The sequence below is a fragment of the Dermacentor andersoni genome, chromosome 8, assembly GCF_023375885.2.
Source record: "Dermacentor andersoni chromosome 8, qqDerAnde1_hic_scaffold, whole genome shotgun sequence".
NCBI lineage: Eukaryota > Metazoa > Arthropoda > Arachnida > Ixodida > Ixodidae > Dermacentor > Dermacentor andersoni.
In genome coordinates, this window is record NC_092821.1 from 13,643,564 (window position 1) to 13,670,199 (window position 26,636).

The 26,636-nt window shown below is 48.1% G+C and overlaps 1 protein-coding gene across 2 annotated transcripts in view; it reads right to left on the minus strand.

Annotated features, from left to right (window-relative positions):
• LOC126526654 (protein 5NUC-like) overlaps positions 1 to 26,636 on the minus strand; it is a 156,529-nt gene that overhangs the window by 23,181 nt on the left and 106,712 nt on the right. For both annotated transcript variants that reach the window (XM_050174521.3, XM_055068331.2), the window contains 2 exons: positions 20,115 to 20,312; positions 18,349 to 18,609 (listed from right to left, as the gene is read on the minus strand). In XM_050174521.3, the coding sequence (XP_050030478.1) occupies positions 18,349 to 18,609; positions 20,115 to 20,312 (459 nt within the window). The remainder of the gene's footprint in view (positions 1 to 18,348; positions 18,610 to 20,114; positions 20,313 to 26,636) is intronic.

Genomic DNA, 26,636 nt, shown 5'->3' on the forward strand with positions numbered 1-26,636 from the left:
TCCGGTGTAGAACCAGATCTGGGAACAGTTTGCGCCATTCGCAGTTTCCCTGTGCCACGTTGTGCTTCTGACGTGCGCTGCTTCGTCGGCCAATGTTCTTACTTTCGCCGTTTTGACAAAAGCTTTGCCGACGTTGCTCGGCCTTTGCCAGATCTTCTCCAGATGAACACGCCGTTCTCATGGGGCCCTGTGCAAGCTCACGCGTTTACCGCTCTCATCGGGTTTCTGACCACCCCTCCCATACTTGCCCACTTTGATCCATCCGCACCGACCTGAGTCAACACTGACGCAAGTGGCCATGGTATCAGCGCCGTTCTCGCCCAACAGCAGCATGGTACCGAGTGCGTGATAGCTTAGGCCAGCCGCCTCCTGTCACGTGCTCAGAGAAATTGCTCCATCACCGAGCGGGAGTGCTTGCCTTTAGTTTGGGCTGTCGCCAAGTTCCGGTCATATTTGTACGGCCGCACGTTTTTAAGCGTTACAGACCACCACGCCCTCTGCTGGCTGTCTTACCTCCGGGTTGCCACAGGACAGATTGGTCGCTGGACTTTGCCGCTCCAGGAATTTTCATTTGTTTTCAAATATAAGTCTGGACGTCCACACAAGGATGCTGACTGCCTCTCGCGTCACCCCTTGGATTCTACTGATCCTGATGCGCATGATCCGGTGACCTGCCTGATGGCTTTGACTGACATGGCGGACATACGCGCTGAACAATAACGCGACGCATCGTTACAGTCCATCATCGCCGGAGGGCAATCTGGCAGCACTGATGGCACGTGCCGCATGTTCATGCTGCATGACGGCATCCTCTACCGCCGCAATCTCAACCGTGAAGCACGGAGTTGCTCCGCGTCTTTCCTCGTCATCTGCGGTCCATCGTTCTCGAACAATTTCACGATACTCCGACGGCTCGACACCCTCGAAGTTTTGCGTACATAGGACCGCGTACGAACCTTTGCTCTTTTCTTGAAGACAATGACTCAGATGTTGTCATTTTGACAGAAACCTGGCTACACCCCGGCACGCATGATAGGGAATTTTTTACAGACTACAACTTCAACGTCTATCGGGAAGATCGTGTGGCACGATGGGGTGGCGGTGTGCTGATAGGCATTAAGAAATCTCTTACTTCCTGTTCCGTCTCTACAAACTCATCGCCTGACATAGTCTGGGCAGCATGCTTGACCCCAACAAAGAAAATTTTTATTGATGCTTGCTACCGCACACCGCTGGCCGATCAAAATTTTGCAGACAACCTTCGCCACAGTATTAAAAAAGCTACGCACAGCTTAGTTTCAGATCACGTATACCGTCTGGATGATTCTAACTTTCCGCAAATAGACTGCCTTTGCTTGTGTTCATCATGCTGCCACTCGACAGATTTTCTCAACCTTACTTTAGATTTCAATTTGCTCCAGGTTGTAAGCGAGCCCACTCTAGAATCAAATGTACTTGTTGTTGTATTAACCATTACCCCCAAAACCGTAGAAACAATATCTTACCTAGATGGCTTCCGTGATCACAAATTGCTTCAGATAACACTTCACGTCCCACTAGCCCATACAGGATCAATTACCAAAACAATTCGTGCCTTCAGATGGGCTAACTCCGCTGATATGAATTCTGATCTGGAACAGTTTTTTTAATGACACACTCTTACCTAACTTTACTGATCACACTACCGAACAAAACTGGGCACTGTATAGGAACCAAATGTGGGCTATGATTCATCTCTACGTTCCATTAAGAACAATTACTAACGACTGTAATTACCAACTACTAACGACATCAGGGGATTTTCATCATACACTCGTCGTCATCCCATTGTCCCCATGTCGTTAACATGCCATCGTCGTCACACAGTCGTCTTAAAGCATTCGTTATCATACCTTCGTTCGAATTCCGTGGCAGACGCTCCATCATAACCATAGTAACTTCGGCATCTAACTCACGCCATGCTGTTGTCGTCATACCATTGTCTTCACGCCATCGTCGTCATGCAGTCGTTTCACCATCATCATCACTTCAGTAACTTCCTCCAAGCGTCGTCATGCCGCCATTATCATACGGCCTTCACCATTCCATCGACGTCAATACCCTTTCATCATTCTATCGTAATCAGGTTGTCATCTTTCAGCCGTGATTACGTCACTATTGTCTTGCCATCATTGTCACCGCATCGCCACCACAAAGAGGCTAGCTACCATGCATCGTTTGTCATGTCGTCGTTGTGTGCCATCTTGGTGGTGCAACTGTCGTTCCTGCTTCTTGAGCCAGTTGTCGTCATACCATCGTCATCACGCTGTCCTTGTATCATTGTTAATTAAAAATTAAATTATGGGGTTTTACGTGCCAAAACCACTTTCTGATTATGAGGCACGCCGTAGTGGAGGACTCCGGAAATTTCGACCACCTGGGGTTCTTTAACGTGCACCTAAATCTAAGTACACGAGTGTTTTCGCATTTCGCCCCCATCGACATGCGGCCGCCGTGGCCGGGATTCGATCCCGCGACCTCGTACTCAGCAGCCCAACACCATAGCCACTGAGCAACCACGGCGGGTCTTGTATCATTGTCATCAGTGCAGTAACCCCATCCTATCATCGTCAATCTGTCATCGTAAACCACCTTAATCATTCCGTCGATGTCAATGTTTATCTTTTATTCTATTGTAATTCTACTACCGCAATTCACTTGTTATTATGCCTCCCTTTTTACGCATTCAACTTCAGGCGGTCGCTGCCTATCATGCCTATGTTCTCAGACCTTTGTCGTAATGTTATCGTCGTTGTGCTATCACCGTAACTCCAGCTTCGTAATCCGACTCTGGTCATGCCGTCGCTGCCTCGGTATCGTCGGCTTACAGATTTGGCAATACACTCATCGTCATGCCGTTGTCCTCATACACGTATCATACCATTCTGCTCATGTCATCGCCATGCCATTGTGGGTGAAGAAAAACCAGAGCGACTCTCATGCCTGGTGTCCACAAATAGCATATTTAGCAGAGCCCGCTCAATCTGGCAAAGTCTGATTTCGCCGATTGCACTACTCGCACAATGGGCGCCCTGAGCACGTCCTCGTCGTCTTTTGTGTCTGGATGATTGTGGCACATAGAAGTGTGCTACAGAGCCCACTTCTAGCCAAGAAGCCGTGAGCTGGACGAATCGCGAAGCGCAGATGGCGATAGTGCAAAAGGCAGACGGCGAGTAGGATTGGTCTGGTCGGAAAAGATTTGGACAGAAGGAGAGGCTAAAGTGTCAGAATCGAAGTACGCAAGCTTGAAATGGTCGACGGAGACAGTATCTTCCCGGCCCTTGATGAGCAATAAAAATGTTTAGGTGCACGCTTGAGTACTTCGAACGAACCATCTAGCAGGAGCCGCAAGGGACAGCGCACAAAGATGCATGTGCAGTTCTCACGACCAGGGTTGACGTATTCAAGCCGGGAAGAACGTCGTTCTTAGGGGGGAATGCCAGTACGCATAGCGCTGCGTATACGGTAGGCATAGCCGGAAACGTCAGCAGGTCCGGTCGGCGAATCATCGAAGATACAGCGAGGGACTCCTAGAGTGGCACCAAGTGTAAGCTCGGCGACACTGGTGAAAGAGTCACCGTGAAGAGCGGCGCGAAAGCGGAGCATAACGAAAAGGAGGCGCTCGATCCATGATCAAGGAGAAGTACAAACCATGAGTGAAGTCTTCGGGTGGTGGTGAAAACATTGGATGATCCCATTGGATAACGGGTGGTAAGAGGTAGTCTTGATATGATTGACGCCATGTAGCCGACGTAGATTGGTGAACAATGTTGAGTCGAATTGGCGACGAAAGTCAGTCGTAATGGTGGAAGGAACACCGTAGGAGCTAATCCAGAGTGTTTTGACTGTTCGAACTACCGACTCCTCCAATATGTCCAGGAGGGGCACCGCTTCAGGCCATCTGGTAAACCTGTTATTGCATGTTAAAGGTAGCGATGGTTCCCGCAGGGAGGAATGGGGCGAACAATATCGACTTGCAGACGGCTGAAGAGGGCGTCCGGGGATGTGAATGTTCCAAGAGGAGTCACAATGTGGCGATGCAGTTTAGACTGTTGGCTGTTCAGGCACGTTTGTTACCAGCGACGAAAGAATACGTTAATACTGCGCCGCATATAAGAAGTGACGAGTTGCGCAAATGCCAGAGCGAGTCAAAGAATGGAGGGCATGAAAGACGGCTCAGTGGTGTGGTCAGGCACGTAAGGACGCAGACGTCCGGATGAGGTGTCCCAAGTAGGGAACGTCGCAGTGAGGAAGCAAGATATCTTCAAACACCAGAAAAGTACCGTTCCTGTGAAGCAACTGGAGCTCAGCGTCGACACTGTGGACGGAAGCCATGTCCGTGAAGTCGATGGCCGTTCGGCCGTGGTCCGTCGCATTGATAGCGGCGCGAGGAATTGCGTCGGCAACGGCGTTAAATTTTCCGCTGACGTGATGAAACTTGCTAGTGTATTCAAAAATGTAGGCGAGCCGTCTGATTACGCGGGGTGCATAGGAGGTGCAGCTGAACGCTAGAGCTGAAGTCAGTCGTTTATGATTGGTAAAGACGTGAAAGGAGGGTCCCTCGAGAAATTTTTGAAACTGTTTCACAGCCAAATAGATGGCGAACAGCTCTCGGCCGAACGTACTGCAGCAGCGCTGAGGGGGCGCAAGCTTCTTGGAAAAGAAGACGATGGGCTGCCAAGCACCAACAACGAACTGCTGCAAGACTGCTCCTAGAGCGGTGTCTGCTGCATCAACCTTGACAGATGATGGGGCATCACATGTGGTGCGGATCAGGAGCATCGCGCTGGCAATGCCTGTAAGCGCGCGGTCAGCGGTGTCGTTCCAAGCCACGGGAGTTTTCGGTGTATTGAGGCCCGAAGATGATGGTAGAGAGGCTGCACTATATCGGCGCAGATAGGCATGAAGTGGCGGTAATAGTTGACGAGGCCAAGAAAATTGCTCAGTTGCCTAGTGCTGGATTGCTGAGGAAACTGACGGATGGCTGTGACGTGGCTCAGGAGTGGACGAATGCCATGTGCGTTGACGCGAGGGCCAAGGAGGTCCAACTCCGTAACGCGAAACTCGCTCTTCGGACCGTTGACGACAACACCAAACTTGCTGAGTCTTACGAGAACTTGACGTAGATGGAGCTAATGGTCTTCGGCGGTGGTGCTGCAGACAAAGATGTCATCAAGATTGACAAAGCAGCACGTCGAGCGACGTAATACGTGGTCCACGTAACGCTGAAAAGTATGGGTTGCATTATGAAAATCGAAAGGCACGTGCAGATATTCAAACAGACCGAAGGGCGTTATATCGGTGGTCTTCGGAATATCTGAGTACTCTACAGGAATCTGGTGGTAGCATTTGACTAGGTCAACCTTGCTGTGCCAAATAAAGCCGCCTTCGATGATGGGCTGGCGCATGGCCGCGATGAATAAATCCATAGGAAGATACATCTGAGTCGATGTCAAGAGTCGCCGACCTCTATCCGTAGGTCTGGATAATCGTTTCGTTGACTGCGGTGAAAGTAGGTGAGCCGGAAGGATCGCCGCGCTCAGCAAACATAGGAGGAAGGACGCAAATAGGACGAGATAGCGAACATTGATAGCGAAGGGCGAGATAGCGAACATTGATGACACTGTCGCTGACGTGGAAACGGTGACTGGATCTGAGGTCGGGAACACCAGTCGCCGTCAGTATTGGGCCCAGCCGTCTACCGCGTAGGAGCAGGGCTGGCGGCATTGGTATGCGAGAGAGCCATAGTGACGATAGTACCAGCAAAGCGTGAGGAGAACGGTGTCCAGAGTGGTCGGGGCTGGGGCGGCGAGGTCGCGACGAAGATCGCGGCCGGCGTGCTCGAATGGCAGTGACTCCGGCTGCCAGTCGCGCTACTTGCCGTGTAAGCTGCTCGTTAGCTTCAAGGAGACGCGCATAGCTGTCACCAGTGGCTGCACGGTGGGGCGGAGGGTCAGGGGCGATGAACTGTAGCCACAGAGGCCGACTGCTGCCAACCGACATCCACAAGTTTGTCGGCCAACTTAGCCAGAGATTCCTGCATAGAGGATGAAGAAACGGTCAGGAACGGGCACACCTGTGGTGGAAGGCGCTGCAGGAAATGTACCCTGAGAAGTGCGCTGTCAGTTGAAGGAGCGAGGCCTCCATCGAAGGCTTGTATGCGACGCAATACGTCGGTAGGTTTTTGGTCACCGAGCTTCTCCAGTGAAATCAGTTGCTATAACTGGAGCCACTACGTTTCAGTGGTGCGCTGGATTAGCGTCACCTTGAGGTGGTCATAGGGTCGGTCGAGGTGCGGGGAGCATAGAACATCGCGAATAATCACAGCAGAAAAAGGTGGAAGCGCTCCAACGACGTGGTCGAACAGGGTCAACTGTGAACAAAGATCGTGGTGACGGCACGAGGATTCAATAATAAGGGACCAAAGTTCCGAGTCCAATAACCTGAACTACAGGAGCTCGAGAGCGGAGACCGTGGGATCTTCAGGTAGTGGCGCTGATGGCAGTATTGATCAGGAGAATCGGAGGTCTTGACTAACTGGATAGAAGGCGGACTGCGAAGACAGCGCGGCTAGAGCTCCTTGCGGTGGTAGGCCCAGCGAAGCGGCTGAGACACCCGGAGCTCAGCGCGATGACCCGAAGTCCGGAATCACCAATTTCGGAGTGAAGTAAAACCAGACAGACGCTGGTGCCTGGCGTCCACAAATTATGTTTTTGGCCAAGCCCTCTCAATCAGGCAAAACCTGATTCCGCCGATTCCACTGATCGCGCACCGTCGGCGTGCTAGGCGTGTCCTCCTCGTCTTTTGTGTCCCGACCATTTTGGCAGGTAGTAGTGCGCTACACCGTCGTCGTGTCAGCAGCGTCGCCTACAGTCATCGTAAAGCATTCGCTATTTTATCTTAACTTGGTGGCCGTAGCGGTCATACCATAAATGTCGTTGAAACTTTGACATCCGTCTGTCCTCATGCCGTCGTCGTCATGCCATCCTCTTTTCATTCTCGTCATGCCCTCGTCGCAGCCACTTTCTTCGATCCATCGACTTCATTAGTTGTTCTTCATTCTATCGTAATCATGCTGTCACCACTGAATCATGATTATAGCGGCGTCGCCATGCCATTGTCACAACTGCGCTGCCGTTGGAAGGACACTCTCATGCATCCGTTGTCATACTGTCGTCATGCCGTCTCTGTTGCGATGTCGTGGTCCCCCCTTCTTTATCCGGTTGTCATCATACCGTCATTGTCCCCCCATCGTCTTCATACAGTCGTCGTCATACCATTGACCTCATATCATGATCATGACTTCATTGTCCTTATTTCATTGTAGTAATTTGTAGTAAATGTGGTTTCTTGCTACCTTGCTGGAATGCTATTCGTTCTACCGTCGAAACTGTGAAATGAGTTTGGCCATAATTAATGCGAATAGCCTTCTTTGCTTACTCCAGCCCTGTCGATCCTATTTTCATGTGTTGTGAGAGTCAACGACACACTAGCAAAACTATGAACGACGAAACCACTTTTTTGATGGGTGAAGTTTTGCCTTGAAAAGCAAACGAGATTCAAGCACAACGATTGCGGCAAAGACAGTTGGTGATGGCCGAAATTGTGATCTGCGGATAAAGAGCATCCGATTTTGAAGATGACTTGTCGAAAGTTCCAGCTTGATTGCTGGGGGCCGCGTGCCTCCAGAAAGGGTCACACAATTCATGTCGCGCCTTAAATCTGATTACACACGGTTCGGAGAGAACATATGCAACAGATTGAATCAACGAAAACATTCGACTAAGTTCCAAGTAATGCCGGCACGCTTCGCGTTGAACGATAACATTGAATTATTAGCGGGACAAATGCAGCCCCCGGAAGAAGCAAAAATATGTACACATGGCAAGGCCCCCCTACAAACATGAGAGCAAAAACTGAAGCGCACTTAGTAATGAAGAAAATTACAAACAAGGCCCCCGTGTTCCTTAGCACTGGTACAAAGGTGCAAAACATGGACTACTTCAAGTCGCGAGCGATGCCGCTGTGATTACGTAATGGCGTCTGGTGGGACCTCATGGTCCTGAGCGAAGATAGGTCGGATGATCTTTTAGGGTTCAGAATAGCCTCCCCACCCCCCGTCGCAAAACTTCTTCACTATATCCTCGCTGGCGTACCAGGGTCAAAACATAAACATGGTAGCCGGGCTGATATTCTACGTAGTATCATCGCACACGTTGCGCAAGCGGAAGAGTCGTTGGGCTTCTTCGGCGCACTGGAGATAGGCGGCGGCGGCGACGTTGTCTTCGTCGATGACTTGCGGCAGCATGCGGTAAAGCGTTCGCGTTGGAATTCTTCCTTAAACCTGTTTGAACGATGCCGTCATGGTTGTCTATTGCACTGGTGTGTTCTAAGCGAATGTCACGTATGGAAGGATGGAATTCCACGTCTTGTGTTCGACGACGACTTATAGTCGGGCCCACTGCTAGCGCGAACACTGAAGCCGTGGCATTGCTCCGCAGATAGCGCCACCACCGGCGCCTCATGAAGTCATGCGGCGCATGCTACTCAAAACAATTGCCGAATATCCCAGCGAGTTGGCTACTATGGTTAGTCGTCTGCCAAGACTTCATGAGGCGCAATTCGTGGCTCTCCGTGCAGAGCAGCCACGAGCTCGCATGTTCCCGATAACAGTGGCAACGCCTCTGCATTGCTAACATGCCGGCGAACATCTCCTTCAGGCGTTCTGTTAGACCATTCGTCTGCTGGCTGTAGGCGGTTGTCCTTCAGTCCCTATTCCGGCTTTATTGCAGGATAGCCTGAGCAAGGCCAGCAGTGAAAGAATCTGTCGGTGATGAGGATTTGTGGCGCACCATGTCGCAGCAGGATGTAATGAACGAAGAATTTCGCAACTTCCGCAGCACTGTCATTTGGCAGGGCTTCCATTTTGGCGTCGTGGGTAAGGTAGTCAGTGGCCATGGGGATCCACTTGTTTTCGAATGTTGACGCTGCAGAAGGCCCTGAGATATCCATACCGATCGGATGAAACGGTCGTCGAGCAGGGTCGGTCGGTTACAGCTATTGCGCTCACCTAGTGAGTTGTGCTTTGCTTTACTGCGAATCTCGGCACGTCTTGACGTAATGAGTGACGTCGGTGTCAAGGTGTGGCCAGTAACATTTATGAATACTCGCGAGCCTACGGGAGAGACCGTGGCATCCTGCCATTGCGTCATCACGAAGGGCGTGTCCGACCGAAGGGCGTGTGCGACGAGAAGGGAGCTGGCACGGACTGGCGAGAAGCAACTCTTTACGACGATGTTGTTTTCGAAAGAAAAGGAGAAGAATCAGCGCTTTAGTACCCTAGGGACAAATTCGGTCTTCCCTTCTATGAACTCAACAAGGTCTCTCGTCTCATCTCTAGGTCAGTTCACTTCTGTTCGGTGAAGTAGTAGGGATTTATTGTCCCTAGGATAGAGTGGGCGTCCTGGTCGTTTTCCGACGGTGAGTCACTAGGATAGCGGCAGAGGGAGACGGCACCAGAGTGCTTTCGTCCGGACTTCTATATCACCGTGATGTCGAATGCTCGCCACCTGAGGCTCCACTTACCTAGGTGTCCTGAAGGGTTCTTTAAATTTGGTAGTCAACATAGTACAGGATGGCCTCTTACAGCATTGAACGGCTTGCCATATAGGGAAGGGCGAAATTTCGTCGCTGCCGAAATGATGGCCAGGCATTCCTTTTCCGCCATTGAATAATTTGCTTCCGTATTGAACAGTGACCGTGTAGCATAGAACCCTTTCAAGTTCGTGTTTTCTGTGTGCTAGGAGAGCACCAAGGCCTACGCTGCTTGCGTTGGTGTCTATTTTGCTACGGGCGTCTTCGTCGAAGTGAGTGAGTGCTGGTGGTTACTGAAGCCGTCGTTTTAGTTTTTCAAATGCCTTGACTTGGAGTGTTTGCCAATCAAACTCGTCATCGGATCCCATGAGATAGTCACAGAGGTGGGGACGCGAGAGTTCTTGACAAAGCGCCGATTGCAGGCGCACAGCCCCAGAAACTTGCACAGCGCCTTTTTGTCGACGGGCTGCGGAAAGTTTGCGCTTAGAGCTGCTTTCTACGAATCAAGAAGGACTCCGCACTTGCTGATGACGCGGGCCACTAACAGAAGGTTTTCGTAAGCAAAGCTTCATTTCGTTTGATTCGGGTCAACCCAGAGAACTTGATAACCTGTACTACTGTCGCAAGGCGCTTACAGTGATTGTAAATGTTTGAGGCAAAAACGAAGACGTCATCAAGGCAGACTAAGGATATCTACCATTTTAATTGATACAATAACCAGCCCATTCACGCTGGAAAGAAGTGGGTGTCGAGCAAAGGCCTAAAGCATGATCTGAAATTCATAATGTACGTCTGGCGTGATAAAAGCGGTCTTCTCTCTGTCGCTCTCGTCAAATTGGATTTGCCAGCACCCCGGCTTGAGATTAATAGATTAAAAATACTTTCCGTAGCAGAGTTGGCCCATTGCGCCCTCTTTCTCTTGCAGTGGCTATACGTACTTGTGAATTGTTTTATTTACGCCACGACAATCGTCCAAGAATTGGAGAGTCCCATCCTTCTTCTTCACTAAGACCACAGGAGATGTTCATAGGCTATCCGACGACTCTTTGATTTAGTCGCGCAACATTTCGTCGACTCGTTGTTTATGGTTTCTCGCTATCTTGTAGAAACTCGGTACGAGCTTTCACAATTTGGTCGAGTGAATTCTTCAGTTATTTTGCGATGCTTAGCAAATGATGAAGACAAAAACAGTCCTTGTATTGCTGGAGGAGGCCCTTGAGCTGGCCTTGCTTATGGTTGCAAATAAACGGACTAACACCAAAAGTTGTTTAAGAACACGGACTGCTGTTTTAGCTTCGGCGGAATCTGAGAGGACAAGTGCATGGCTGACTGCTATAACTTCTTCCGTATATGCGATATTCATACCCTTGTTCAAGAGTTTGTATTTCTCGCTGAAGTTCAAAACGATGGCGCTATAACCTTAAGTTATTTTAAACTTTTCTATTCCAATTCTGCAATCAGCCTTCCACGGTTGACAAAAGATTTTCGAGACACCTACACCTACAGCGCCTGCCCGTCACGTGACGTCAGGGAAACCGTGAGGACCCCCCATCTAATATATGTGCCAAATGATTATGTATGATGAGACTAAACGAAAGAAAAATAATAATTTCTGATTCAACGCCTTTTTTCTCCACTAGAGAAAAAGAAATCGTCTGACCAATCCATATTGGTGAAACGTTTGTGCGCTGCGCTCAATAAAAATGCACATTATTATGCTGAACAAAATTGATTGTTATTCTGAATAGCCACAGATTGTCTCGTTCGGAAAGGAATAGAAGATGGCTGCCCAACAATCGTTCTGACGCTGGCTGCTCGGAGCTGCCGAGGAACATGGATTTATTTGCGTAAAATGAAAAAAATTCGTGTGGCAGTAAAACGTTATCATGACCTTTCGGCATGTATGCGACAAGTCCTTTTATGTTGAAAATCTGTTTTAACGGCCTTTTTAACTTTCCGCCGAACTCCGCCGCGATGCTCCGGCAGGCACTGCAAGCTAAATAAATGGGAGTGGACTAGTCGTAGACGCCGGCACCGCGCTCCTCGTCCGGTTTTCTACTTTCACTGTGCTGGCTCGGCCTCGTCGAAACTCTCCCCCCTTGAGCGTGCTCCTCGCCTCGTGTCAGCCGATTGGATTACAGAAAGTGCTCAATGTAGGCAATCCAATTCGCTTTGAAAGGAAAATAAAAGTTACATGCTATAAACGAAAATAGCATTTGATTCGGCTGTACAAGCAGTGCTGCGGGTTACCGCCCGATGCTTGCATTGGTGGTTAAGGAAATTTAACGTCAGGAGATCGGAATAAATAAAAAATGGAATAGCTCTAAGTTATAGGGCCCCTAACTTTTGCTTTTACTCGATGTAACTGGACGATGCCCCTCGCAACCCAAATTTCACGATCGAGAAGAAACTATTGTATTTTCTTTACAATGGCTTCCGTCTCTCCGGCTGCTTCTTCCGTGCCGCAAATGCTGATGCTGCCGCGACGCCGGGTACTGATTTGATCTTCATGTGCGTTTAGGGCACAATGACTGAGAGTACTCTCCGGTGGTATCGCTTGGTCTGGGGGCAGAGTTACCGACTTGCACTGTAACTCAATGACGGCGCCATGTTAGCTCAGGAAGTCTATGCCGAGAATTGCGTCTCACGAGCACTGTTGGAAGACAACGAACGTCGCATGGCAGCTGCGATCATGAGCTATAATTCTTGCCATGCATATTCCAGTCCGTGCTATCAAGTATCCTCCAGATGTCCGAATTCGAAGGCCGTCCGAAGCACTCTTGACCTACGTCTACTTGGCGGCCAAGGGTCCACTGACAACAGAGTAGATAGCTCCTTTGTCGACTAGAGCAGTGACGTTTCCGCCATCAATCGCAGCATCAAGGTCAGTAGTTCCTGGCCTTGCGTTACAGTTAGCTCTTGGCATCGGATCGCGGCTGCGTCGCATTGACCTGTTGCTGGTACACGCCGTCGTAAGGTATTCTTTTATGGTTTTATTCTTGGCTTCCAGGCTTCGTCGGAATGGCGGCATGTCGTTGATACGTCGTCGAGACTGATCTGAAAGCGTCGTCCACGGCGGAGGACTTTCGGCGTTTTGACGTACAGCAACCGCAACTCCATCGGTGGGTAGTTTTAGTTTTGGGGGTAGGGGCTAAGAGACCGTCCACGGGATGGGCAAACGTACTGTCGGGGCTGCGGCGACACTGGTGACAGCAACGTTGAAGGCTCCAAGAATGGCGGTGAGGTATTCGGCAATGTCACGAGGCAGTTCACCTTCCTATAGGTGGCGCACGTTGATGGTAAAATCTCGTAGTCCCAAGTCGTGGTATAGGTATCGCCGGTATACATGACTGGCATCTCTGCAGTGACTGCAGAGCGAGCGGTTCTCTGGAGCGTGCCGTACGTATGTTTTCCTTGGATAGCTACGTTGGATAGCTAGTTAGGGTGCGTTGCGTGCCTCCAGGCAAGCAGTAGGCTGAAGCGGCGGACGTCTGAACTGCGGCATTACCGGAACCTGCGAGGGCGCGGAGGGGGAGATTGACGGCGATCTATCTCGACATAGGCCATCGCTTCTGGCTGTAGCCGCAGCAATTCAGGGACACCAAGTTGCTGCTGGATTCCCTTTTGGACGGTGCCAGCAGTGGAGGGTACTTTAGGCTGTGCCGAGACGTACATGCTTCGCAGTTCTTCGTGTTCAACGGCTCTTATGGTCTCTCAGAGCTCGTAAGAGCCTGGTGCTTGGGTTTCGCTCTTCGGCGAAAGTATTGGCAGTTGTATTGCCGAGTGCGCATTTCAATAATATTTCTGACAACTGAGGCTTCCGTAAAAATTCTTCGACCGTCTTTTGGGGACTGCAAACCAATCCACCGAAAATCTATTGCTCCACACACCGCATGAAGAAGCCAACTTTCTAGTCTTCAGATATGTCCGGGTTGGCGTGGCAGAGCAGGCGGGTCATCTCTTTCGTGTAGATCGCGGTGTTCTTGGTTGGGAGTCACGACATTCCAGTAAGGCTTCAGCGCTCTCTTTGCGTACGACACCAACGAAGGTATTCAAGAAGGTGCTGCGGAGCAGGTCCCCCGTTTTGATGATTGTCTCAAGATTCTCGAACTACGTCCTGGAGGCATCTTTGACGGATAAGTATACATGCCAAAGGTTGTAGTTGGAGTCGTAGTTGTTGAATACAGTGACCCTTCCGTATATTTTCAGCCCGTTTTCCGGGTCTTCAAACGAAAAGCCACCGACGGTCGGCGGTCCTCTGCCTGCCGCAGCACGATGGGGGACGCTGTGGCTACCATTAGGGCTGTCGATTTGGGCACAATCTTCCTCTTCGTCTCTGGTAAAGTCCGTACTCCGGGGCAGGTTCTGTAGCTTGTGGCTTTCTAGATGGTTCGGGGCGACGCTGTTATTGTTACCGGTGTGTGGGCCTGACTGCAGTGTGCGGAATATGAACGAAAAAGACATAAACCAGATGTCACATTGTAGAGGCGGTAAAGCACACAGTAGCAAAATTGGGAATGAGAAAACCCTTTACTGGGCAAACTTCCACCCCTAAATTAAGTGACATTCAAAGCATGTTGATAGCGGCCGAATAAAGTCGCCGATTGTCAATAATCTATTTGGCGGGTAAGCGCGTTGGATTTTATACATGACTCGTCGAAAATTGCACGCAATAGCTGATGCCCGCATGCCGTCAAGAAGCACTACACAATTCATGCTCAAGGAACAATGGTACAAACCTCTAATTCAACATTTGTCGTCCATACAACCTATTTACACAAAGTTCAGTGACAACAGAAAAAGCAGAATCCACAATAACATACGGGTCAGTTCCAAATAATGTGGGCGCGTCTTGCGCTGAGCGATAACATTGGGTTGTTAGCGGGTGAAGTGAGGTCACCGGAAAAATCACAAATAAGCACACGTGTCAACATCTATCTATCTATCTATCTATCTATCTATCTATCTATCTATCTATCTATCTATCTATCTATCTATCTATCTATCTATCTATCTATCTATCTATCTATCTATCTATCTGTCTATCTATCTATCTATCTATCTATCTTCTTACGCCGACCCAGTGGCCCTAGTAACCTGCCTGCTTGAGCCACTATGTGCTCCTGGTCGCCATGCCGTCGTAGTCAGCGCATTGTCTTCATTCCATCTTCGTGATATCTTATCCTCATCATGCAGTCATGATTACACCGTCTAGCCCGACCGGGTCTCGCAAGTTGTTTAATAGCAAGGGCCACAAGGTATGGGCTCATGGTCGCTGCATCGCCATCATTGCAGCTTTGTCATCTGGCACTCGTCCTTCCGTCGTCACGCCCTCATCGTTGTCGTTCTTCGATGCCCTCGCGCCCTCATCGTTGTCATGTCAACGATGCTATCGTTGTCATTCCTTCAAATCCCACGTGTCCTAGCTGCATAATAACCTGAACCATTTGGTATGTGTTCTGGGTCATGATGCCGTCGTGACCATTACATCGTCGTGAATCCCAGATTTGTCATCTGACTCTCTTCATGCCGTCGTCATTACATGATGTTCGCCACAGAGTGGTCGTCGGGCCCTGGTCATCACGCTGTGATATTATCGTGGTTAACACATCAGTAACGTCATTTAATTGCCACTACGTCGTCTTCATACCGCCTTAGGCGTTCCACCTACGTCAATCTTACTTTGTCATTTTATAGTAAACATACTCTCATCATACAAACCTGATTAGGCCACCTTTGTCATGTCGTCATCGTCAGACAGTCGCTGTCGTGCCTCTATTGTCAGGCTATCTTTGTAATGCCGTCATGGTCCTGCCATCATTGTCACTGCAGCTTTGGCATCCAAATCTCGTCATGCGGTCGTCACGCCATTGTTGTTATATAGGTTTCATGATATAGTCACCGCTACGCTATTGTCCCTATATGCTTGTCGTCATCCCTTTGTCCTAATTCCGTTGTCATGCTATCGTTATAACTCTATCATCATTATGTCTGCGTTGTTATACTGTCATCGGGATCTTGTCCTTGTCATTCCTTCGTCATCACTGTAACTTCGACATCCGACTTTCATAATACGTCTTCATATCGTGGTCGTCACGGTCATTGTCGGCATGCCTTCGCCGCCACACTGTCGTTTGACTGTCTTCATCATTTCAGTAACCTCATCTCATCGTCATCATGCTGTCGTCAAGTCGTGAAGCCGCCCTCTTCGACCCATCGAGTTGATTACTTGTTCAGCATTCTATCCTAATCATGTTGTCGAAGTTCAATCCTAAAGTTGCCGCCGTTTTCATGCCATCATCATCCTTGCGTCGCCACATAGACGATATGTAAGATGTGTCATGCCGTCATGTTCATACCTTCTTTGTTGGGCCGTCGTTGTCATCCTTCCCCCGTTTCACTCATCCGGTTTTGTCATACCGTCATAGTCATCTCATCATCGTCGCTCCAGCTTCGCTATCCAATTCACCTTATGCCATCGTCGGCACACCGGTTTCATGATAATCATCGTCACGCCATTGTGGTCATTCTTTTGACGTCATCTCATTGTCCTAATGCCGTTGTCATGCCATTGTCGTCTTCGATTCGTGATACCCTTGTCGTAATGCCTTCGCGGGCCATGATTTTCACTGTAACTTCGAATTAGAATTCCTTAATGCTGTCGTCATGGGCATTTTCATATGCCATCGTCGTACTGCTGTCGTTTCATTATCGTCATCACTTCAACATCGCCACTCCATTGTCGTCATGCCGTCGTTGTCTTAGAACTTTGTCAGTCTATCGATGTTATTCCCAGTTGGTCATTATATGGTAATCATGCGGTCATCATTTCATTCTTATTATACCACTGATGTCAAGCCATTGTCGTCCTTGCGTCGTCATCACCTATACGCAGTGATGAACACTTTTACACAACATCTTCGTCATGCCGTCTTGGGTATGCCAGCGCTGTCATTCCCGCTCCTTCACACGGTTGTCAAACCGCTGTCTTCACTCCTTCATCGCCATATAGCCGTCGTCATCTGATTGCGCTCATGTCGTCATGACTCTGTCGCTTTAATTTAGGAATCTACATCTTTTTGCCATCATGCATTCGTCGTTATACGCCTTGGTCGGTTAATGAATATCATTCTGTTGTTTCATCCTCACTACGTAGGCGTTATAGAGTCGTGGTCATGCCTCCATGCTGATGGGCGACTTTAGCAAGCGGATGTCATAGCGATGTGGGACGATATCGAAATATGTAGAATATGGCCGAAGGAACGATGCTCTAGAAATTACCATTACGCGGGTTAAATAAATGTGACCTCCAGAATATGGTCTCTCCCTAAATCGTTCACTTGCTATTCCCATTTTCCCTTGATGGTCATCTTGAGGTGAGTTCTAGCGTGAATATTTTAGGCAAGGTAGATACGCTCCCTTTAACGAAATAAGATGCCTTCAACATTTTAAAGATTTTTGCATTCATCCACATTTTTTTTTAAATTTCAGACAATACGTTTCTTTCTTTTCAGAATCGAGTAGATATCTTTATAGCAGTTTTAGGGAGGTTTCAGGGTCTCCAGAACTAACCTTTGAACTACCTGTTTATGACACGATGAAGCTTTCAGATTTTAAGCTTTATATTTGCAGTGACCACGCATACTGCAGTTACGAGCAAAGAGCTGATTAAGTGCTTCTACTTAACACAGTAGATCACTCAAAATTGGTCAAACAAAGAATCGAAAATGTATGCCATAAAGATGCTCTGAGTAAGACATGCCGCCGTATGCTTGATGTTTCCTTTTCAAAACAACAGAGCGTGTCCAGCAAGCAGGCTTTCCGTAACCCGGGCTCGTGTCCCTAGCGGTACGGATGCTCAAACGAATCACGAACTACTGTGCTGCTGTTCTCTAAGATAGACGACCATTTATCTGAGAAAGGTGGAATGTGATTGATTTGCGCTATGTTTCCCGACTGTCGCAAGATCTTAAAAAGACGGGCGATGAGCTAGAGTAAAAGTGTTATTTTCGGCGCCCATGAAACTTCACGCCTGTACAACATGACAAATTCCTGCAAATTCAAGCCCGCAAAATGCGCTACAAAACATAAGCATAAAAACGTTCAGTGCGAGCAGGCTGTGATCTATCAGATAGCACTATCCAGTAGGAAAAGTGACTTTCGTCAAACAGGGTGCCGCCTTACTGAGCAATTGCAAGAGCACAACTATAAAGTTCAGTGAAAAAGCGGCGATCATCTTGTCATTCACTGCAGGGATTGCCTATGCAAGCAGAAATTAATCACAGGTTCAACAGTAGGCAGCCACGAGGTTTCAGGGTCTCCAGGACTAACCTTTGAACTACCTGTTTATGACACGATGAAGCTTTCAGATTTTAAGCTTTATATTTGCAGTGACCACGCATACTGCAGTTACGAGCAAAGAGCTGATTAAGTGCTTCTACTTAACACAGTAGAAGCACAATAGGAAAGTCATCGAAGCCATGGCGATAAGATAATTTTTTGACGATTGTGTAACCATGCCTTCCTTCTCTCTTTCTAAAAAAGAAATTGCCTACCTGGAGAATAGTGCACATTTAAAGTGCGCATACCATACCATTTCTAGTATATGTTCTGTTTCGAAATATTTGAGTTATGAGTAGTGCTTCTTGTGTCCTATTTCCCCCAATATTTGTGCGCGCCTCCTAGCGTAAAAATCATTCTTCCTTTGGTGCTCACATTTCTGCCGGATAGAGTCCCTCGCGATGCCTCCATTGATGACGGCAGCATTTACTACAGACCATGCCCATGACACAGGGCTATTCCTGTTTGCGTAGAAGTCAAGGAAGGAGTCAGCCATCAGGTTCACAGAATTGCACTCCCTGTATCGGCACAACTTTTCATCAGCCTCCAGCAAGACTTTTGTGGAGCCCACAGTTCTTTTGATCGCGTCGTCCACAGTTTGCTTGTATGGCATCATGCTGTTTAGAACTTGTAAATCTGCAAACAGTGAGAAAGGTAAACAATCGTGTTGGTTGAGTAAAAAAAAAGAATGATGGTCTCTTAGAGTCACATAGGCGTGCCAAGTAATGGCTACGGTAGGGCTGTCACTTGGAACTGAACAAGGTGGTGTCATTCTACGAGAAGTTTCACATATACAGTTTGCTACAGGAGGTTGCTTTATTTTGAGTTCATTGCTGTGTCTTTCTGCTGTAGATCAGAAATGTGGTCACAATTATTTAATAGTAATCACTACTTAATGCGTTTGTCTGCTGGCTTCCTGTACAAAGGATAAATTTAAGGAATTGCAGTACACGTGCCTGATTTTTTGTCTGTCTCAAAACTCCACAATCTTGAGATAATTTCTTACGCATCTCTGAGATGAATGAAATGTGCATAATGCATGAAAAAACGATATTTTGGGGGGCAGAAACATATCAAATGACACGTTGTTTGAGGAAGAACCAAATACCATGTTGAACGTTGAAGTATAGGATTTCGTTGCATCAGATAATACAAACACGTTTATCTGCGAATGATTACCCGCATTCTCTCAACACTAAACGGAACAGACGCTAGCGCGTCGACAGCAAATGGTCGAAATACTTATAGAAATACACAGGCAGAGCGCTTTTAACATCGAAAGGTATTTTCTGACCTCTCTCTTTCGTAGTAAAATGATAAATCCTGGACACCAGCGTGTCACCTTTGAAAGAAGTGAGAGCAGAGATTTACATATGAGAAAATCTTTGAAAGGCACAACCAGGTAACTTGAGATATAGAATTTTTTATTCTTAACCGAACGAAGGATGTTTCGTTCCATTCTATATTGAAATAAATTTTGTTAATAAAAGCCAAAGTTTCGCAAAATAATTTATTACTATGTTGAGAAACAGTGAGCTCATATATTCTGCTATATAACTAGTCACTTTCTTCAAAATAAAACGCTGTTGTAAGTGTGCGCTCCTGCGTATCAGCCTCTTTCTTTGTCCTCGTATTGTGCGCAGAAAGTTGCATTCATGTCCTACCAACATGCCCGTACAATCACCTTAGTGAGCTCTATTAAAAGAGTCGGTGCAACCAAGTCAAAAAGAAAAACAGCATAGCGCTCATATTACTTTTGGAATTTAATCGCGCATGATTCCCATAGTTTTTGCATTGCCCTGTGCAAACAGCGCACAATATTACTCGTTCATAAAATGCGCTTTCCAAACACGGGCGAATAATACTTTGAAGTCGCCTGGTAGCACTGGCGCAAGTACTGCAGCCTATCTGCGAAAAGAAATATTTTCATCATTTCACTCAGAGCTTCCGGAAATGTGAGTCCTCATCTTCCCAGCCATGACGTTCGTGCCAAATGTTACAAGCTTCACGCCCACGTTCCTCATAAATTACAAAAAAAAGCTGTTGGTGGAATTTTAAGCTTCGGGTAAAGGAAGAGATAACTATAAGTACTTAAACTATTTTGCGTTTCATATATAACCTCAACGTAGTCAATAACTTACCTTGGGGTACGTCCTGGCTCAGCAATATTGGAGAACCAGCCCAGTGCGTGATGACTCCGTCTCGATTAATTTCCATCCGGAGATAGCCTAGATATTTTCCAAATCGGAAATCTTGCACAATAAGGCACTGTGTTCCATCTCGTCGTTTATAGACGACCGGGTATGGCCCTTCAGGTTTGTCGTCGACTGGGGGCTTGCCTGCAAAAAAAAAAGCGCTGCCTTCAAGAAATGAAAGCTGCTGCAATGACACTGACTATTAAGTAATGGGTTAAATAATCATGCTGTTTCATATATCAGGCACTTCCCTGAAAGATCCTGCAACCATGTAGGCGCTTTGTTTACTTCACATTGCTACAAATATTGATTATTATTATTATTATTATTATTATTATTATTATTATTATTATTATTATTATTATTATTATTATTTATGCACCACAAGGAACAATACATAGTAAGCGGGCCTGCCAAAGCCAAATGGTCCAAAGCAGCAGAAATTACATTACCTAAAAAGATTACAAATCTATATTACTGACAAATCATCTTTGTAAGACCATAGGTCACGTCAGCAACATGAGAATAATGAGAGGAATAAAAGCGGCGTTGAAGTTTGAAGAGTTTGCCGAGGCCAAGGAGGTTTCAGAGTTTCAAGGATTTTTCCCTTTGCTTTTACATATTAAATCATTAGCTAACTTCACGAACATGAATAGCTCTCTTGGTAATTGTTCGCTATAATTGAAATAAGTCAATTATCTTTTACTGACTGAGGTTGCATTTCGCGCAGAAATAATATGTTCAAGCCTGCTATGTAATAAGTGATGGGTTCGAACCATATTAATTAATTTACTGTTGCGACAGCATTCACATGGACACTCCAGGTGTGTTTCTATGTGAAATGCACCGGCGATAAAATCGTCGCCGCGCACCATCTGCTGCACGTGCGAGTGAACGCGTGCGAGGATGAGCCGACGACAGCCGCTCAACCTGGCGCAAGCAATGGTGGAATACGGAGACAAAACGTGCCGCTTTCTGCCACGCGCAAGGATTCGGCGCAGGGTAATGTTCGAGGGGAGGGAAGGGGCGCAATCTACTCCGGACGGCCGGCCGCGTATTTACACTGGTGCTTCGCACTCGCGGCGACACCGGACGTTATTGCGCATGCGCGAGTAAGAGCGGGTGCAAGAAAGAAAATTTGGTGACTTTTGCTCCTTGAATATATGACTCTGCCTAGGCACTTCGGAGGAGTTTCTTAGCCAGTATTGTATGCGTTTGTGCCTAGGCGTGCCGGCAGAAATCGCAGGGCGCGGAAGTGCTGAACTTAGCGTCGCAAGTTGGCGGTTGGAAGTAATTATATTTATTCATTCGTGTTTTTTACTAGTTGAAAAAAATTGTGTGATTATTTCGAATTATTGGCGGCGCCTCCAGGACACCAAAGCGGCAACGGGGACAACAAAGCAACAACCCGGACTGATCCGTGGGTTGGGGCTCACTGAGACATGCACGTGCCAGGGGTGTGTAAGATAGGCTGTCCACTATAGCGGACAGACACTTTTTAACGCGATAGCATTAAGTAGCTCGTGTCGCAGAAAAACGGGGTCGTCGGCGTCGGTGGCGTAGTCCGTGAACGAAAAATGGTGGAAGGCAATTCATAAATAAGAACAACTTGCTAGATGGGCTATGTGGGAATCGAACCAGGGTCTCGGAGTGTGAGACGGAGATGCTACACTCAGCCATGAGTTCGATGCTTCAAAGCTGAACAAAAGCGCCTCTAGTGAATACGGTGTTGCCTTAGAAACGTGCCATATAAAGTTATACTGCGGTGTATATCGGTAATTATGAGCATGTAAATTACAGAAGGCGCAGTTAAACGCCTAGCGAAGTACGTTTCCGCTACATTTCTTCTGCGCTTGTCGCGCACGCAGAGCCATCTTGCGGCAAACACAGAAGACCCCCTCCTCGCAATGTACGGCGCTGCCCCGAGAACTGGCGCGCCACTCGCCCGCTTCTAGAGGACGATCCCATCGATGCGTCAGCCCCATCATTGCGTCCGGCTTCATGTCGCGTCGCGGCCCGGCTGTCCGTGACGATCACGACATTGGGCTCACGTAGATCGTTTCGTTTCTCCGTCCGAGAGACCGAGTTCTTTGGTTCGTTACGCTTGCTCAGGCGCACGTTTCGTCTTTGTGTGACTCAAGAGCATGCCGAGCGAATGAGCAGGCAGTGCTAACGGGGTGCGATAACGCCATCGCGTTCCACTCTTGAAGGCAAAGCTTAAGCGTCCTCTAATTTTTTTCATGCGAACACCCCCTGGCACGCTTCGCCCTCCGCGGCCCTAACCCACGGGCCGCCCGGCTTCCAGCTTCGATCGCCCCGCTACCTCTTGGGTGCCCCAAAGATCCTGCGCACCCTAATTTATTTTAACCTCAGGTGCTCTCCTGAGGCCTCTGTTTGCCGGTTACTTGTGCTCTCCTAGTGCAGTGCTTGTAAAAAATGCAATCTACTCGCGACTTATACAACACCAGTCAGAACCTTGCCCCTTCAGTCACAGCGATCACCGTATGGGTCGTCCATGCCCACTGGCTCACCGCGCAGGCAGCCCGCGGCGGAGCGTAAGCAAACTCGACCATATTCCGCAATGCCGGCATGCCTAGGGCACAAACGCAGACAACACGCGCAATGAAACCTCCTCCGTAGTGCCTAGGCAGAGTCATATATTCAAGGACCAAAGGCCCCCCAGATTTTCTCCCTCGCGCCCGCCCTTACTCGCGCCTGTGCAGAAACGTCGAGCAAAGCCAAAAACGCCCCACCCCGCTGTACCTACTAGCAAATTATAAAGATGCCGCCGGGCAGCTGCGCGCGCCCGGCTGGGCCACTTTATCTTGAAAGCCATCTCCGACGGGTTCTCCGACGGGTGCAGAGTCCACACTGCGCTGTGTTTTCAAGGCGTAGTTAACCTTGATTCAACCGGCTATGCGAAACCCAATTCTCTGGCTGCTTCTGCCGTGTTTCATCACTGTAGCGTTTTGACAGCGAGTTTCTGCGGCCATCGAGTGAGCTGTGCTCATATTGGCTTGTGCGCACATGAATCCATGCTTGATAATTTAGTTGTTATTCGCGGACAACTTTCTGTGGCTATGAAGGGATAGCTACGGAGGCAAAGCGCGCACAAGTGAGAGCGTTTCCGAAAAGAGTCCCGCTTTTTAATCGACGGCGCTTTAGGCTGGAGAAGACAATACATAAACACCTTATTCGCAGGAGTTAAATAAGACAGAAAACAACACTGAGCTTAAACGTTCACTTATACTGCGGCTTGTTGCTTCCACGGCTGGGGAAACTCGAAGCCGTCGTACGAGGACGCTGCGTCGATTAAGCATCTGTTCCGAGCAACGAAAAGCGCTGTCGAATGCTGCCGAACCACTTGACGCGGTAACAAATGTGTGGCAGCCACGCGGCCGTAGCTTTTCTTTAATAACCAAAGAAACTTGTCCGCGAGTATAGTATACCTATGTTTACAAGTTTCTACGGCCGATAAAACTACTATCCTTACTTCGCTTAGCTGTCCCCTAATTTGCTATCGCAATCGATACTACGGCTTTCGGGCGAGTGTGCGACATTTTAAGTTCTTCATTTATTCATACTGCTAGGCTGCTTTATACGCATTAAGCAAAGGGGGTAATACAGCATTCGATACAGTGCTTTTGAATACCGAAATAGTACTGCTTATACAAACCGCTCTGGACAATGCAAACGGCGAACTACGATTGACATGTAAGATACGGCGCTCAATACTATAACATATTCAACCATTCATAAAAAAAGCTTAGTGCTCTTCCAATCTGTGAACAAGGATGAACAGCGAAGCTGTGTATGTGGACCCCTTATTGGCAAACTGCACATCCGCAGTGGGTCGGCCCGCCATCGCACGATCTTCGGGATCGGCCCACAAATGGGAGGGAAGGGGGGGGGGCGGGGCTTAACGCCTGCTTCACCTAAGCCGTGGGTCGGCCCGGCATTACACTATCTTCGTGATCAGCCCGTGTATGGGGAGTTTCGTGTCTAGACAAGGACACGATCCTGGGGGAACTAGCCCTTAACAGCTGCGCTGTAAAAGAAGGGACAAAATAAAGCAAACAGAACAATCTTGAAAAGCACTCCTAGTATTGACAAGCTGCCATCATCGAGAAAAACGCCATATATTAAAGAAATTGTCACCCTCTAGATAAAGCTTTACTCGGCACAGTCCAATAAGGATAAGCGAAAAAAGGAATACTAGAACTCTGTGCAATTGATTCGCCGTATGTGATAGATGTTTAAAGCACGATGCACAGTAGGATAATATAATTTAAAAGGATAAAAAACTAGAGCATCTGGCTTACTACAGATGCGCATTAGACGCTAAGCAATTCTTAGTGATCTGTTCATTTTTTTGCGTAGTACGAAAATTACCATAAGTATAAACAGGACCCCGTTAGGACCCCAATCTCCGCCTTCTAACCTGACCTGCGAGCAATGCCTTGTACTGTCCAAAGAGTTAACAAGTTAATGCATGAACAATGGACAAAGACCCTTCCTAGTGGTCAGGCGCCATGCACCAGAAGTAAATTGATTTTATTGAAAAAAAATTCACCGACAATTACGATACTCTGTAATATGAAATTTGAGCACAGATCTATACGTATTTTCATTTCCCCATATATTGGCTGGCGCGGACGATCTGTCTAGTGCGGCACATATTGCAAACGGAGTGAGGTGTGGCGCGACTATCACGCTAATCCGGGAATCGTGAGAGACAGTGCGTGGGTGACGCGTGGGGGCGATTCACAGCTGCCGCCGCAGACATACCTCCGCTCATGCAGCGCTTTGCTTCCATACAGACGACGCGTGCTATTCTGGCGCCATCTCGTAGTCATCGTGACCGCACAGCCCACCTTGCGGGGCGCTACGCCCTTCTCACGCTTTCGTCACACTCTCCTCCTTCGCTGTCCGCCTCATTGTTTCGCTGCACCCTCCTTCTCTGCTTTCCTCCTCGCGCTCTCTTCGCTATCGCCGTCTTTCATCTTCTGCTGGGTTCCGCGCTCACTTTCACCCTTCGGTGTGCTCGTTCGCTCGGTTATAAGGTACGATGCCGACGCTCGCCGCAGGAATTGGTGCTTAAGAGCTGCGCTCTAAGATTCAAGAAACGCTCAATGAAGAGTGACCCGCGCATATTCAATGGACAGTTTTAAAGCGGCGGAAGTTGTACAACGGTTTTCTTGCTGCAGTGATAGCCGATGGTGGCGTAGCCTCGGGTGGTCTGTGTAAAATGTCATTCAAAGAACCGAGAGCAACGCAGTCTAAATGCATCGAAGCGAAAAATTTGCTTCGGAACGTAAATAATTATACTTAAAAATACATTTTATATCCGGTTAACCCACTCGAATGGGTAACACCTTCCTTGCAAAGTTAATTGTAGCCAGTAATTGGTAATTTTTGTTTCTCACGCAGCGTTTCGCCGGCTCTACACTGACGGTCTGCAAGCAGGGGCCCAATTAAACGAGCATTATGTATCTGGCGTGGGTGTATCTTCTGGCTGAGGTCATGTTGGAATAAAAACAGAAGACATAACAGATTTTGTCAGCAGCAACGTTGTAATTGCAAAGTAATTCAGCAACTGGAAGCTGCAACAGGTTGTAAGTAAGAGTAAGCATTGCGTTGTCAATTATTTCTTTTCACTGCGTTCGTGCCAGGCCATTTGCTTTTTGATGATTTAAGGAAAACTACGGTGGATCTTAGAAAGTTCGCTTTTCGTGAGTCCTATAACAAGGCTCAAGTATAGCGAAGGAATTGCACCAGATATATTGAAGCCTCTACAATATCCTTTGTGGGTGTCGGAAGTGTCAAAACAGATTGCTAGAACTTTTCAAGGGTGTAAGAACTCCAGTCTTCGCTTTCTTTGATGTACAAGTTGCTCAGATTACATACATTAACGAAGAGCTATTTTTTTGTTTTTTTTCAAAGCATTTATTTTGCTGCGCGTCGCTAACGAATAGCTCCGCCCAAATTTCCCACGCTCACTTGCTGGGATTACCTGCGTTCATTTCACTGCTTTTTTTTCATGACCGCGTGTCGCCTACATGCAAGAGAACTGACGTGCAGCCAGCTTGGTTCCAAGCACGGACTGTGGCTCCAATAGTACAAAGTTACGAAGTAGACACACCGTGACACTGTGCTCAGTAGCCTGTACAGCGGAGTGAAGGGTTCTGCATCTCGTGACCGGCATGAGCGTTGTGCGAGCGCGCAGTAGTGTTGCCGCTGAGCAACTGTGTGGGCTTGTCTTTTTCCATGGCGAGACGGATCGCATTCACGTGGCGAGACGGATTACTTATAAATGCGTAAACGACTGCGACATGGCTGAGCTTCCACCAATTGTGCCGCAAGAGGCTGGTCCATAGCTACCTCTGGACAGGCTGGACAGAGCCAAGACACGCTCGTCCGCAGAATGCTGAACCGGCGATCCGTACTGCGATATGATGCCACCGTATA